Genomic DNA, 16,339 nt, shown 5'->3' with positions numbered 1-16,339 from the left:
GGGCCTGTATACTGTGTGGTGGGCTGTATACTGTGTGGGGGGCCTGTATACTGTGTGGGGGGCCTGTATACTGTGTGGGGGCCTGTATACTGTGTGGGGGGCTGTATACTGTGTGGGGGGGGGGCTGTATACTGTGTGGGGGCCTGTATACTGTGCGGGCTGTATACTGTGTGGTGGGCTGTATACTGTGTGGTGGACTGTATACTGTGTGGGGGCCTGTATACTGTGTGGGGGCCTGTATACTGTGGGGGCTGTATACTGTGTGGTGGGCTGTATACTGTGTGGGGGCCTGTATACTGTGGGGGGGCTGTATACTGTGTGGGGGCCTGTATACTGTGTGGGGGCCTGTATACTGTGGGGGCCTGTATACTGTGGGGGGGGGGGCTGTATACTGTGTGGTGGGCTGTATACTGTGTGGGGGGGCTGTATACTGTGTGGTGGGCTGTATACTCTGTGGGGGGGGGGGCTGTATACTGTGTGGTGGGCTGTATACTGTGGGGGGGGGGCTGTATACTGTGTGGGGGCCTGTATACTGTGGGGGGGGGCTGTATACTGTGTGGTGGGCTGTATACTGTGTGGGGGGGCTGTATACTGTGTGGTGGGCTGTATACTGTGTGGTGGGCTGTATACTGTGTGGGACTGTATACTGTGTGGGGGCCTGTATACTGTGGGGGGGCTGTATAGTGTGGGGGGGCCTGTATAGTGTGGGGGCCTGTATAGAGTGGGGGGCTATACTGCTGTACTGTATACTGTGGGGGTCTGTATACTGTATACTGTGGGTGCGGTATAGTGTGGAGTGCTATACTGCTGTACTGTATAGTGTGGGGGGCTGTATCGTGTATAGTTTGGGGTGCTGTATACAGTGAGATGTTGTATACTGTGAGGTGCTGTATACTGTGGGCTGCTATACTGCTCTACTATATACTGTGGGGTACTGTATAGTGTGGGGTGCTATACTGCTCTACTATATACTGTGGGGTACTGTATAGTGTGGGGTGCTAAACTGCATACTGTGTGGTGCTGGGGTGCACTGTAACGCTAGGGTGAGCCGAGCCCCGGTCTCCTTCCTGCAGAGTGGTGCCCACTTCCAGCCTGAGCCCAGCTGCCCAGAGCACTGATCCTGAGCCGCTGGAGTCTTCAGAACTGGAAGTATTTACAGTAATTCACTGTACTCTACCAGATGTGTGGATTTTTTTTGTGTGTGTTGTGGTGGAGGGCGTGATTGCCTGCTAAGGTGTGGGAAGGCGGGATCCAGGGGGCCCAGGTAAATTTTTGCCCAGGGTCCAATCAATATTAAAGACAGCCCTGATATGGCAGTTACTTAGGGCTCTTTCACACTTGCGTTGTTGGGTTCCGGCATAGAGTTCCGTCGTCGGGGCTCTATGCCGGAAGAATCCTGATCAGGATTATCCCCATGCATTCTGAATGGAGATAAATCCGTTCAGGATGTCTTCAGTTCCGGAACGGAATGTTTTTTGGCCGGAGAAAATACCGCAGCATGCTGCGCTTTTTGCTCCGGTCAAAAATCCTGAACACTTGCCGCAAGGCCGGATCCGGAATTATTGCCCATTGAAAGGCATTAATCCGGATCCGGCCTTAAGCTAAACGTTGTTTCGGCGCATTACCGGATCCGACGTTTAGCTTTTTCTGAATGGTTACCATGGCTGCCAGGACACTAAAGTCCTGATTGCCATGGTAAAGTGTAATGGGGAGCGGGGGAGCAGTATACTTACCGTCCGTGCGGCTCCCGGGGCGCTTCAGAGTGACGTCAGGGCGCCCCACGCGCATGGATGACGTGTCGCATGGATCACGTCATCCATGCGCATGGGGCACTCTGACGTCATTCTGGAGCGCCCCGGGAGCCGCACGGACGGTAAGTATACTGCTCCCCCGCTCCCCACTACTACTATGGCAACCAGGACTTTAATAGCGTCCTGGGTGCCATAGTAACACTGAACGCATTTTGAAGACAGATCCGTCTTCAAATGCTTTCAGTTCACTTGCGGTGTTACGGATCCGGCGGGCACTTCCGGCGAATGGAGTGCACGACGGATCCGGACAACGCAAGTGTGAAAGAGGCCTAATACAGTCTTTGTTACAATTCTGCACCATTTTCTATATTTTATAAGGTATGCCCTCTTGTTTACAGTCTTTTGTGCTGTCCACAGAGAGGTCATGTCCATAAAATGGCTGCGGAAGGAGGGTCATGTGACCAAGCAAATCACCTTCATGTGCCGGTGTCCGTGTTTTGTGGATCCGCGGATCCGCAAAACACACACGGATGTGTGAATGAACCCTTAGGAGTTTAGTGCAGCAAGTGCACTGTGTATGAATGGAGGAGGCATCACATGGAGGTGATTTGCCTGGTCACATGACCCTTCATTAGTGGTCTTTTTATGGACAGAACCTCTGTATGGACAGCACAAAAGACTTTGTAAACAAGGGAACCGTATGAAATGTAGGAAATAGTACAGAATTTCATCAAAGGCTATATTAAAAAAATGCCATATAATCATCTCACAAACATATTGGTCAACAATAACCATAAAGTGGGCAACCACTTTAACTTTGATTCACTCAACACTATAAATAACATGTGTGCAGGAACTGAAAGCGTATGACAAAGCTAAAACAGTAAATTACTTGGTTGCTGACTATGATTGCTGACAGACATTTGGACCCACTGCTGTACTTCATGACGGACGAAGCTTGGTTTCATTTATTAGGTCACGTAAAATCCCAGAATACGAGGTAGTGGTCCGCTGAAAATTCTTATTTGACTCACAAAACACCACTTCATGACCAAAAAAAATTGCCATTGTCAGGAACACAAATAGTAGGCCCAATTTTTTTTAAATGAACTGTGAATACCGCAATTTACATAGACATGTTTGAACAGTTATACAATCAACTAACACCAGAAGAAAAAAATGTCCTGCTTTTTCCAACAAGATGGAGCAACATGCCATCCCTCACGGAACTCACTGGCACAGGTTCATGAACTGTTTACGGAGGAGCGAACTGTGAGCAAGAGGTTATGGCCACCACGTTCCCCAGGCTTGTCCCAAGGAAAACATCACAAACACTATCCGCACCATCACAAGCAGTATCAGCCAACATAATCAGACGTGACCTGAACCGGGACCACTTTCAGCATCTTTTGTGACTCGTGGGTAATTAAAAGAAAACAATCCACTTGCTCGTTCATCTTCTCGTACTATCGATGGACGCGGGCTACTTTTTCATCATCCACCCTGTATAAAAGCTGCCCAGTTTTGATGCCTTGCCTCTGCAGTGTTCAACATATTCATAATTCCTGTGTGCTCTCTATTGATGATGGCTAAATCAATATGAAAGTATGACCTAGACAAAGTTTTTCATGTCAATGAGCTGAATTTGATATAATAGCAGTTTAAGGAGTCAGTCTTATTTACACTGTAAGACTGCCTTAAGTAGACATATTATAGTGATTGATAGTGCTTACGTGGGACACCCAGGCACAGGTAGGAGGAATGTTAGACAGAGTGAAACAATCTCTAGAGCTGCAATGATGATCCACTCTGGCCAGTACATGACAATATCCCTTACGGCAGCACTCCATTGATGGCTCTGTAGAGACAAGAGGATATATCGTCAGACAAGCACTTTGGGCCACTTCAGGGAGACTTAGCTACAACATCAATATTTAAAGCCTTTCCTCTCTCTTGCTGGTCAGCAGGATCATTTCTTCTTGTTTTGAACAACAGGCATTCTGTGCAACAAGCAATTACATGATGTTCTGCACATCCCAGCATTACTGCTTGAAGGATTAAAGGCAGGAAATCCTGAGATTTGCATTTCTCGGTTTAAAGGTACCGCATCTCTAACGCGGTGAATCAATTCTCCTATTACTAATACATAGTTGAAAAGCCACCATGTATTCTCCAGTAAGAAAATCAGCATGATTAAAGGAGAATCTCACCGGCCATACCAGCGCCGGCGCTGCTGCGCGTTCCACGTGCAGCAAACGCTAGCTTTCTCTGTGTGATAGGCGATACATGCCTCTGTACTTATGCCCTTTTGTGCTCCTGATGAAAGACCCGCTATAGGGTATTTAGAAACGCGTCGAGCAGGGCCAGCTATTTCTAACTAGATCGCAGTCTAGCAAAGGGAGGGTCCTTGGGGATCTAATTACAGTTGATCTCTCCTACTAACGATAGGGACCTCGTACATATTTAGATGTGGTGAAGGAACTGGGAGTGTACAATACAATAATCCCAGCCCCTTCACAGTCATCACACGAGTGGTGGGATTACTGTTCTGTGGACTATATTTGGCTTATAGTACACTACTTGCACAACTGAATGCACGTCCACAACACAAGTGGGAAGTGACTATTTCATGTCCACCCCCACATGCTACCCACCTATTGTAGCCTTTTTTTTTTTCATACGTATAAGGGGATCATTTTTTTAACTTAGAATACCAATAAAGATTTGTTATTTTTATTTTAAGCCAACCATTCCTATTCAGTGAATCAGAATCTCAAACCTGGTTAATCAAACATGTCTAGTTATAGTGTAGCCTGGGTAGAACCCAAATGCATAGATCAATATCAACGTCTCTACATGCATGCATATCATTTCCTATTCCAGTATAGTAAAACAGGGGACATTAAAGCCAGTGACCTCCCGGTGACACTTATACAGATAAGACAAAAGACGAAAGTTACTAAGCACCTCCTGCAAAATGTAGTGAATGTGCAAGTGCATCTTGCCATATCTGAAACTACATAAATATAAGCATAAACAAACAGAATGCAACAATACTCTGCAAACATACAATATATAGACTAATAAAATATTCACTATAAAAAACTGAACATTAGTGGGGGTCATTTATCAAACCGGTGTAAATTAAAAAATGGCTTAGTTGCCCATAGCAACCAATCAGATTCCACATTTCATTTTTGACAGGCTTTTGAAAGGTGGGATCTGATTGGTTGCTATGGGAAACTAAGCCACTTCTACTTTACACCAGTTTTATAGATGACCCCATAGGTACTTAGCAAATATATTTTGATCAAAATTGTTTGTGGCTATTCACCACAGCAAGGTGACCTCATTCTGGATGAAAACATACTCTATGATACCTCTCACTATGCCACATGTATACTTTGTCTGCTCTTCGTGCCAGTAGGTCTCTGAATTCAATGAGATTTAAAGAAATAAGAGAGGTAGTATAGAGTAGGTTCCTATCCAGAATGAGGTCACCTTGCCATGGTAGATGTGTTGATTTTTAAAATATATTTGCTAAGCTGTAGTACCTCACATTCTTTTTTTACATAGTGAATAAAGTATTAACCCTTTAAGGGCATTGCCATTTTTCACCTTAAGGACCAGGCCACATTTTGGAAATCTGACATGTGCCACTTTAGTAACATAGTAACATAGTACATAAGGCCGAAAAAAGACATTTGTCCATCCAGTTCGGCCTGTTATCCTGCAAGTTGATCCAGAGGAAGGCAAAAAACCCTGTGAGGTAGAAGCCAATTTTCTCCACTTTAGGGGAATAAAAAATTTCTTCCCGACTCCAATCAGAATAACTCCCTGGATCAACGACCCCTCTCTAGTAGCTATAGCCTGTAATATTATTACGCTCTAGAAACACATCCAGGCCCCTCTTGAATTCCTTTATTGTACTCACCATCACCACCTCCTCAGGCAGAGAGTTCCATAGTCTCACTGCTCTTACCGTAAAGAATCCTCTTCTATGTTTGTGTACAAACCTTCTTTCCTCCAGACGCAGAGGATGTCCCCTCGTCACAGTCACAGTCCTGGTGATAAATAGCTGATGGGATAGATCTCTGTAATGACCCCTGATATATTTATACATATTAATTAGATCTCCCCTCAGTCGTCTTTTTTCTAAAGTGAATAACCCTAATTTTGATAATCTTTCAGGGTACTGTAGTTGCCCCATTCCAGTTATTACTTTAGTTGCCCTCCTCTGAACCCTCTCTAGCTCTGCTATGTCTGCCTTGTTTACAGGAGCCCAGAACTGTACACAGTACTCCATGTGTGGTCTGACTAGCGATTTGTAAAGTGGTAGGACTATGTTCATATCACGGGAATCTATGCCCCTTTTGATGCAACCCATTATCTTGTTGGCCTTGGCAGCAGCTGCCTGACACTGGTTTTTGCTGTTTAGTTTGCTGTTTATTAAAATTCCTAGATCCTTTTCCATGTCAGTGTTACCGAGTGTTTTACCATTTAGTATGTACGGGTGACTTGCATTTTTCCTTCCCATGTGCATAACCTTACATTTATCAGTGTTAAACCTCATCTGCCACTTATCTGCCCAAGCCTCCAATCTATCCAGATCCCTCTGTAGTAGTATACTGTCCTCTTCAGTGTAAATTACTTTACACAGTTTAGTGTCATCTGCGAAAATTGATACTTTACTATGCAAGCCTTCTACAAGATCATTAATAAATATATTGAAGAGAATAGGGCCCAATACTGACCCCTGAGGTACCCCACTAGTGACAGTGACCCAATCTGAATGTGTACCGTTAATAACCACCCTCTGTTTTCTATCACTCAGCCAGTTACTTACCCACATACAGATGTTTTCTCCCAGTCCGAGCATTCTCATTTTATATACTAACCTTTTATGCGGTACAGTGTCAAATGCTTTGGAGAAGTCCAGATATACGACATCCATTGATTCGCCGCTGTCAAGTCTAGAACTTACCTCCTCATAGAAACTGATTAAATTAGTTTGACATGACCGATCCCTCACGAAGCCATGCTGATATGGCGTTATTTGCTTATTTCCGTTGAGATGCTCTAATATAGCATCTCTCAGAAAACCTTCAAACAGTTTACCCACAACAGATGTTAAACTTACCGGCCTATAGTTTCCAGGCTCTATTTTTGGCCCCTTTTTGAATATTGGCACCACATATGCCACGCGCCAATCCTGTGGGACATTCCCTGTCAGTATAGAGTCTGCAAATATCAGAAATAAGGGTCTGGCTATGACATTACTTAATTCCTTTAGGATACGGGGGTGTATGCCATCCGGTCCTGGCGATTTGTCTATTTTAATCTTTTTAAGCCGCTGATGTACTTCTTCCTGGGTCAGACAGGACACTTTTAATGGGGAATTTATTTTTGCATTCTGCATGTCATCTGACAATTTATTTTCCTCAGTGAATACATTGGAGAAAAAAATATTTAACAGCTTTGCTTTCTCCTCGTCGCTCTCTGCGACTCCCCCCTCATTACTCTTTAAAGGGCCAACACCTTCAGCTTTATACTTTTTAACATTTATATAATTGAAGAACATTTTAGGGTTGGTTTTACTCTCTTTGGCAATTAATCTCTCGGTCTCTAGTTTGGCCGCTTTTATTTGTTTTTTACATGTTCTATTTTTTTCCTTATAGTTTTTCAGTGCTTCCGTGCAACCCTCCTGTTTTAGTGTTTTATATGCTTTCTTTTTGTCATTTATTGCTTTCTTTACAGTTCTATTTATCCACATTGGTTTCTTTTTGTTCCTTAACCTTTTATTACAATACGGTATGTACCTCTGACAATGAGTTTTTAGGATGTTTTTAAAGATATCCCATTTTGTGTCTGTATTTGTGAGGACTTTGTCCCAGTTAGTTTGGCCTATGGCCTCTCTTAGTTGGCTAAATTTAGCTTTTTTGAAGTTTGGTATTTTTGTTCCTCCCTGTAGAAACGCTCTTTTGAATGATAATTGGAAGGTTATTACTTTATGGTCACTATTTCCCAGGTGTCCCCCGACCTGCACGTCTGTTGTTCTGTCAGGTCTATTGGTTAATACTAAGTCCAGTATGGCCGTCCCTCTAGTCGGGTCCTGAACCAGTTGGGAGAGGTAATTGTCTTTGGTTATAGCCACGAACCTGTTTCCCTTATGAGATATACAAGTTTCAGTTTCCCAGTCTATATCTGGGTAGTTGAAGTCCCCCATAATAACCACCTCATTATGATTATGTGGTAATAACTTTGGAACACTTACTTATCCAAGCCATTCTGAGATTGTTTTGTCGTGACACATTGTACTTCATGATAGTGGTAAATTCAAGTCAATATAAATCACCTTCATTTATAAAAAAAAAATAAAAAATCCTAAATATACAGAAATTTTGGAAAAATTCATAATTTTTCAAATTTCAATTTCTCGAATTTTAAGGCAGATAGTGATACCTCACAAAATATGTATTACTTTACATTTCCTGTATGTCTACTTTATATTTGCATCATTTTCTAGATGTAATTTTATTTTTTAAGACATTAGAAAGCTTAGAATTTTAGAAGCAATTCTTATTTTTTTTAAGAAAACTTTCAAAACCCACTTTTTTAAGGACAACTTCAGTAGAAACCGCTCATAAATGGCCCAAATTTTGAAACTGCACCCCTCAGGTTATTCAAAACTGATTTTACAATCTTTGTTAACCCTTTAGGTATTCCACAAGAATTAAAAGAAAATGGAGATGACATTTCTAGATTTCACTTTTTTGGCAGATTTTCAATTTGAATGCATTTTCCTGTAACACAGCAAGGGTTAACAGCCAAGGAAAACTCAAAATCTATTATCTTGATTCTGTGGATTACAGAAACACCCCATATGTGGTCTTAAACTTCTGTAAGGACACACGGCAGAGCGCAGAAAGAATGGAGCGCCGCATGGCTTTTGGAAGGCAGATTTTGCTGGACTGGTTTTTAGACACCATGTCCCATTTAAAGCCCCCCTGATTGCACCCCTACAGTAGAAACAATCAAAAAGTGACCCCATTTTGGAAACTACGGGATGAGGTGACAGTTTTATTGATAGTATTTTGGGGTACATATGGCTTTTGATTGCGTTATATTATGCTTTTTGTGAGGCAAGGTTACCACAAATGGCTGCTCTGGCACAGTTTTTATTTTTTGTTTTTTTACAATGTTCCTTTGACAGGTTAGATCATGTGATATTTTTATAGAGCAGGTTGTTACGGACGTGACAATATCAAGTATGTCTACTTTTTTGTTTGTTTATTTCAGTTTTAAGTAATAAAGCATTTTTGAAAAAAATCATGTTTTTGTGTCTCCATTTTCTGAAAGACATATTTTTCTATGTTTCTGCTGATTTTCTTGTGTAGGGCCTCCATTTTTGTGGGAAGGGTTGACTTTTTATTGGTTGATTTTTATTGGTATAAATTTTGGGTACATCAAATTTTTTGATCATTTAATATTAGAATTTATGGGGCAAGTAGACCAAAAAATTGGTTGTTTTGGCGCAATGTTTTTACAGCATTCACCTTAGGGCAGTAGTGGCGAACCTATGGCACGGGTGCCAGAGGTGGCCCTCAGAGCCCTCTCTGTGGGCACCTTCACCCAGCTGTACCAATACACCTTAGACTTTTCCTACCCTTCATCAGAGCAGGGTGCACTGGGGTACATATGTCTTTTTGATTGCGTGGTATTACACTTTTTCTGATGTAAAGTGACAAAAAATTGCTTTTTTTTTTTACGGCATTTACCTATTGGGAGTAGAGTGTGTAATATTTTTATAGAGCAGGTTGTTACGGACGCAGTGATATTTAATATGTCTATTTTTTTCATTTATTTTGGTTTTACACAATAAAAGCATTTTAGAAAAAAAATATGTTTTTGTGTCTCCATTTTCTGACATGCCATATTTTTCTTATTTTTTGGGCGATTGTCTTCATTTTTTGTGGGAAGAGATGATGGTTTTATTGGTACTATTTTGGGGTACATATGTCTTTTTGATCACTTGGTAATACATGTTTTCTGATGTAAGGTGACAAAAAATTGCTTTTTTGGCACAGGGAGGTGACTTCCCCTAATTTGACGTTCCGCAATTTGCCCGCCCAATCAGTGCAGGGACCTGGCAGTCATTGATACCCGGGCCCCAGCTGTATTCGCCGATATCGCTGTAAAAGCCGATGCTGGCGGATAAACCCCACCTATGCCGCTGTCAGAGCTAACCGCGGCATAGAAAGTGTTTGCAGCGGGTGAGGAATCCCATCGGGTCCCCGTGCTGCGGCATCGGGCTGCCTTCTGCAGAAGCTTAGGAGATCCGTCCCCAGGCTGGGTCTCCTAGGCAACTATTAGTGTATTACACTGTGTAATACTCTAACAGGCAATGCATTATAAGACAGATGTATTGTAATGCATTGCAGAGGGAAGTCCCAAAAGTCCCAAAAATAGAAAAAAAAAAAAACACGCAGATTAGGTAGCGACAGGGTCATTAAATGTATCACATATTTTACCCTCTCAGATAAACACTGTAAAAAAAAAAAAAATCTGGTGCCTGTCTAGACTGTATGTCTACGTTAATGCCTTCTTCAAGATCAGTAAATCTGTCCCAAGGAGTAGGGACAATGTTAAATTGTTTAAAAGTACACCCCTATGACAAGACAAATTGCAGCGTTCATAAATTATGTTGGTCACTTATTATCAGATATACACCATTTTCTGGCGAATATCTGGCACAGACTGTGGCGCAAAGGTTAATTGCGCCACAATCTGCAACTTTTCCCTGCTCACACCAGGTCTAAAGAAGAGGGTGTGGCGTGGACAGGGAAGGGGACTGGCCAGCTGGCCCGTCTCATTTATCATTTCCTATGCCTTTCTTAGGCCCCTTTCACACGAGCGAGCATTCCACGCAGGTGCAATGTGTGATGCGAACGCATTGCACCCACACTGAATCTGGACCCATTCATTTCAATGGGTCTGTGTACATGAGCATTGGTTTTCACACATCAGTTCTGCGTTGCATTAAAATCGCAGCATGTTCTATATTCTGCATTTTTCACGCAACGCTGGCCCCAAGCAAGTGCGGATACGATGCGTTTTTCACAGATGGTTGCTAAGAGATGTTGTTTGTATATCTTCAGTTTTTTATCACGCACGTGCAAAACACATTGAATCGCATTGCACCACGCAATAAAAACTGAACAACTGAACGCGATCGCATACTAAAATGAATGAACTTGCTTGCGAAATCGCGTATTTTTCACTGAACGCATCCGCGAAGCATCCGGACCTAATCCGCTCACGCTCCTCTGCAAGGGGCCTTAGACGTAGAAAATGGTCTGCATCTACGTCAGCAAGGTAGCTGGCTTACATTTAGACAGGCAGTGGGTACGCCAAAGTTATGTAGAGTCCGGCGTCTCTACATAAGTTACATAACTTAGGCGCAGCCACCGCCAACGCAAAGGGGTATTAAGACCAATGTTTATATGCATACATTTCTGAGATTGTGGATTTGTTGCAGATTTTGCTGTGGACTTACCGCAGAATTCAACCTTTGTATTGCAAATGGTTAAATCCATGGTAGAAATCCACAGCATAAATTGATATGCAACAGAAGAAAAATTTGCATTACAGGTCAGTTTACCCTGAGAATGTTTTTTCAGCAATGTGGAAATGAGATTAGCTAAATCAAACCCACTTTGCTGTTACTGTAACATGCTGCAAACAACACATAAAGCTACATGCACACGAACGTGGTTTGGTTCCGCATCCGAGCCGCATTTTTTGCAGCTCGGGTGCGAACCCATTTACTTCAATAGGGCCGCAAAAGATGTGGACAGCACTCTGTTGCTCCGTTCCGTAGCCTCTCCCAAAAAATAGAACATGTCCTATTCTTGTCCGTTTTGCGGACAAGGATAGGCATTTTTACAATGGACCTGCAAAAAAACGGATGCCATACGGACGTCATCCTTTTTTTTGCGGATCCGCAATTTGTGGACCGCAAAACATATACAGTCGTGTGCATCTAGCCTAAATCTGCTATGGGAGATCTGCAGTGTATTTGTCCTGTGTGGACATACCGCAGGGTAAGGCTACTTTTACACTAGCGTTTTTACTGGATCCGGCAGGGTTCAGCAAAAACGCTTCCGTTACTGATAATACAACCATCTGCATCCGTTATGAACGGATCCGGTTGTATTATCTTTAACATTGCCAAGACGGGTCCGTCATGAACTCCATTGAAAGTCAATGGAGGATTTTTTTTTTTTATATTGTGGCAGATTGTGGCAGAGAAAACGGGTCCGTCCCCATTGACTTGCATTGGGCGTCATCCTGGATCCGTCTTGCTCTGCATCCCAGGACGGAAAGCAAACTACCACATGTTGCAGTTTGCTCTCGGTGTGGGAATGCAACTAAACGGAACGGAATGCATTTTTGGAGCATTCTGTTCAGTTCAGTTTTGTCCCCATTGACAATGAATAGGGACAAAACTGAAGCGTTTTTTTCCGGTATTGAGACCCTATGACGGATCTCAATACCGGAAAACTAAAACAGATCAATTTCTGCACTTACAAAACACATAAATGTGTACTGTACATGAGATTTGGCAAATCTCATTTACTTTGCTGGTACTGTATTATGTTGCAGTTTTTCTGCATGAAAAACTGCATGTAATCCGCAACGTGTTCAGTGAGCCTAGAAGTGGAAATTCATATTAACTTTCAAAATCTTAGCAATTTACCTCTGCAAGCTCCAGGTTTGCTTTGCTGAAACAGGTGTGGATCAACGCCAAAACAAAATACGTAAACCCTAAACGCTGGAGAACGCCTGGAATTCGGGCCCAACGCCAAGACACTGCAGAAACAATAATTTGTAGAGATGACCTTAAATTGTTCCTCAACAACACCCATAGAATTTTAAACATTTCACAAAATCATTATCTAACAGGCCAAGTGGTAAATAGTGATGGCCGAACATCGGCCGGGACGTTTCGCAAACGCGCGTTCGCGATCAAATGTTCGTGAACCGCGCATTTGCGGTGGGCCCCATTCACTTTAATGGCAGGCTAACCTGAAAAACCTTCAGGTCATATTTACAGCCACCAAATACTTACTAGAAGTGCACAAATAGTCCCACAACATGGACAGTGACATACCAGAGTGTGATCAATGGCAAAAATTCTTTATTTATTTTAATCAGGGGCCATTTTTATGTGTCTTTAAGGGAAACTCTCAAAATGTGCCCTGTTGAAGTCTAGAAGAATTTTATTTTAGGCCACGGGAGTACGGGCCCCAAAAATTAGGCATTCACCTTACAGAAAAGAACAAGTGATTATGTGGCCAGAGGTATATTAGGCGGTCAGTGGATAACAATTTTACTGCAGGCCAGTGGAGTACAGGCCCCAAAAATTATGCATTCACCGGACAGAAAAGAACAAGTGATTATGTGGCTAGAGATACTGTATATTAGGCGGTCAGTGGATAACAATTTTACTGCAGGCCAGTGGAGTACAGGCCCCAAACATTAGGCATTCACCGGACATAAAAGAACAAGTGATTATGTGGCTGAATGTACATTAGGCGGTCACTGGATAACAATTTTACTGTAGGCCAGTACAGGCCCCAAAAATTTGGCATTCACCTGACAGAAAAGAACAAGTGATTATGTGGCTGGAAGTACATTGGGCTAGGCGGTCACTGAATAACAATTTTACTGTAGGCCAGTGGAGTATAGGCCCCAAAAATTAGGCATTCACCTGACAGAAAAGGCCTTTTTTCTGTATTACTGAAATAAATGAACTTTGCACGATATTCTAATTTTTCGAGTTTCACCTGTATTAGACGGTCAGTGGATAACAATTTTACTGCAGGCCAGTGGAGTACAGGCCCCAAACATTAGGCATTCACTGGACATAAAAGAACAACTGATTATGTGGCTGAAGGTACATTAGGCGGCCACTGAATAACAATTTTACTGTAGGCCAGTGGAATACAGGCCCCAAAAATTAGGCATTCATCTGACAGAAAAGGCCTTTTATGCCACTCTATATACATAAGGCAAGGACCATTCTTTGTTCTGGGTGGTGGCGGATATGTGTGGGCTGGCATGAGGAAATTCAATTACACATGGTCGTCACAGGAGTTGAATTCCTCCCAGATTCATGCCTTATTCATTTTTAGAAATGTAAGGTAGTCCACACTGTCGTGAGCTAGGCAACTGTGTTTATCGGTCACGATACCCCTGCTGCGCTGAACGTCCTTTCGGACAGGACACTCGACGAGGGGCAATCCAAGAGTTCCATGGCAAATTGTGCCAGCTCTGGCCACAGGTCAAGCCTCTCAGAGCGTCCACATCGGCCGTTAACTAGATGTAGTCGGACACCGGTCGATCTAGGCAATCCCTGAGGCTGGATCCGGAGGGCGGCTGTTGATGGGTTGACTGCAAGAATGATCACATATACGAAGTGACCAACACATCTTCAAACCGTCCTCTTCTTGCAGGCGCGGTAGGATTGGTACCTGCACCTGTTTTGCTGTGGGTGGAAATTCCTCTGCCAGCGCCCGCAACAGCAGAATGCAGCATCTCTTGCAACAAGGCCTGGAAATGCTGCATTCTGACAGCTCTCTGTGATGCTGGTATCATGTCTGCCATTTTGTGTTTGTACCGGGGGTCTAAGTACGTTGCCACCCAGTACTGGTCCTTGCCCTTTATGCTTTTTATACGGGGTCCCTCTTCAAACACTGGAGCATGAAGGCTCCCATTTACACTAAATTGGAAACGGTGGAGCGCCCTGGCTCCTGCTTATCGCCCAGGAGAATGTCGTCCTCGGTCTCTTCCACCCAGCCACGGACAACACCAGGGATCCCCGAAAAGTTTAATGCCTGCTCTTCTTGCTTTTCCTTTTAACCAACTCTGGTGCGTCATTTGACGTAATCGCATGCACCTTCTCCAACTTCCCACCTAAGCTCCGGCCTGGTGCACCTGCCCCTGCCACTCCTGCGGAACGGCCTGCCTCTTCGTCTGTCTGTCATTTTCAAAATGACCCTGTGCCAAAGTCCCTAGAGAAGAGCAGTATTTGTGGAAGCAGGTATATCGCAGACCTCGATCAGGATTTGGTGGAAGCCGGTGTATCGCAGGCCTCAATCAATATTTGGTGGAAGCAGGTATATCGCACCCCTTAATCAATATTTTGTGGAAGCAGGTATATTGCAACCCTCAATCAGTATTTTGTGGAAACAGGTATATAGAACACCTGAATCAATATTTGGTGGAAGCAGGTATATCGCACCCCTCAATCAATATTTTGTGGAAGCCGGTGTTTCGCAGGCCTCAATCAATATTTGGTGGAAGCAGGTATATAGAACCCCTGAATCAATATTTAGTGGAAGCAGGTATATCGCACCCCTTAACCAGTATTTTGTGGAAACCAATGTATCGCAGGCCTCAATCAATATTTGGTGGAAGCAGGTATATCGCACCCCTCAATCAGTATTTTTTGGAAGCCGGTGTATCGCAGGCCTCAATAAATATTTGGTGGAAGCAGGTATATCGCACCCGTCAATCAATATTTTATGAAAGCAGGTATATAGAACCTCTTAATCAGTATTTTGTAGAAGCAGGTATATCGCAACCCTAAATCAGTATTTTGTGGAAACAGGTATATAGAACACCTGAATCAATGTTTGGTTGAAGCAGGAATATCGCTTCCCTCAATCAGTATTTTGTGGAAGCAGGTATCTCAAACCCCTTAATCAGTATTTTCTGGAAGCAGGTATATAGAACCCCTTAATGAATATTTGATGGAAGCAGGTATATCGCACCCCTCAATCAGTATTTTATGGAAGCCAGTATATCGTAACCCTCAATCAGTTTTTTTTTTAGGGCAACAGGTATATCACACCCATTGCAAATAGTTGTCCCAATAACGCTTGTCCCTCTATTTACCTGCGATAGCGCAGCAGAACCGCACACAACTGCTGTACAATACAAATGCACTATAATATACTTTCTATGTTAGAAAGTATATTATAGGTATATCACACCCCTCAATCAGTTTTTTTGGGGGCAACAGGTATATCACACCAGTTGCAATTAGTTATTCCAATACCAATTGCCCCTCTATATAGCTGCGGTATCGCAGTAGAACCGCACACAACTGCTGTACAATACAAATGCACTAAAATATATTTTCTATGTTAGAAGGTATATTATAGTTATATCACACCCCTCAATCAGTTTATTTTTTTTTTTGGGGGGGGGGGGGGCAACAGGTATATCACACCAGTTGCAATTAGTTATTCCAATAGCGCTTGTCCCTCTAGCTGCGGTATCTCAGCAGAACCGCACACAACTGCTGCACAATACAAATGCACTATAAAATACTTTCTATGTTAGAAAGTATATTATAAGTATATTACACCCCTCAGTCTGTCACACCTATCAATAGAACACCTATACCAGTCCTTAAAAGGACTTTTGTTGCCCTATAAGCAAGCTAGCGTTTGGTGTTCCTAACAATCTGTCTCTGCTTTATAAAGCAACCTCTCCCTACAGTGGCAAAACACTAGAAT

At 43.0% G+C, this 16,339-nt stretch overlaps 1 protein-coding gene across 1 annotated transcript in view; it reads right to left on the bottom strand.

The window, feature by feature from the left end:
• The window catches only part of LOC121004622 (heparan-alpha-glucosaminide N-acetyltransferase-like), a 771,952-nt gene that overhangs the window by 348,503 nt on the left and 407,110 nt on the right, over positions 1-16,339 (bottom strand). Inside the window, exons 11-12 of the mRNA XM_040436852.1 lie at positions 12,511-12,623; positions 3,485-3,609 (exon numbers count right to left, since the gene is read on the bottom strand). Coding sequence (XP_040292786.1) covers positions 3,485-3,609; positions 12,511-12,623 — 238 coding nt within the window. The remainder of the gene's footprint in view (positions 1-3,484; positions 3,610-12,510; positions 12,624-16,339) is intronic.

Source organism: Bufo bufo, chromosome 6 (genome assembly GCF_905171765.1).
Source record: "Bufo bufo chromosome 6, aBufBuf1.1, whole genome shotgun sequence".
NCBI lineage: Eukaryota > Metazoa > Chordata > Amphibia > Anura > Bufonidae > Bufo > Bufo bufo.
This window is presented reverse-complemented; position numbering and strand designations above follow the sequence as displayed.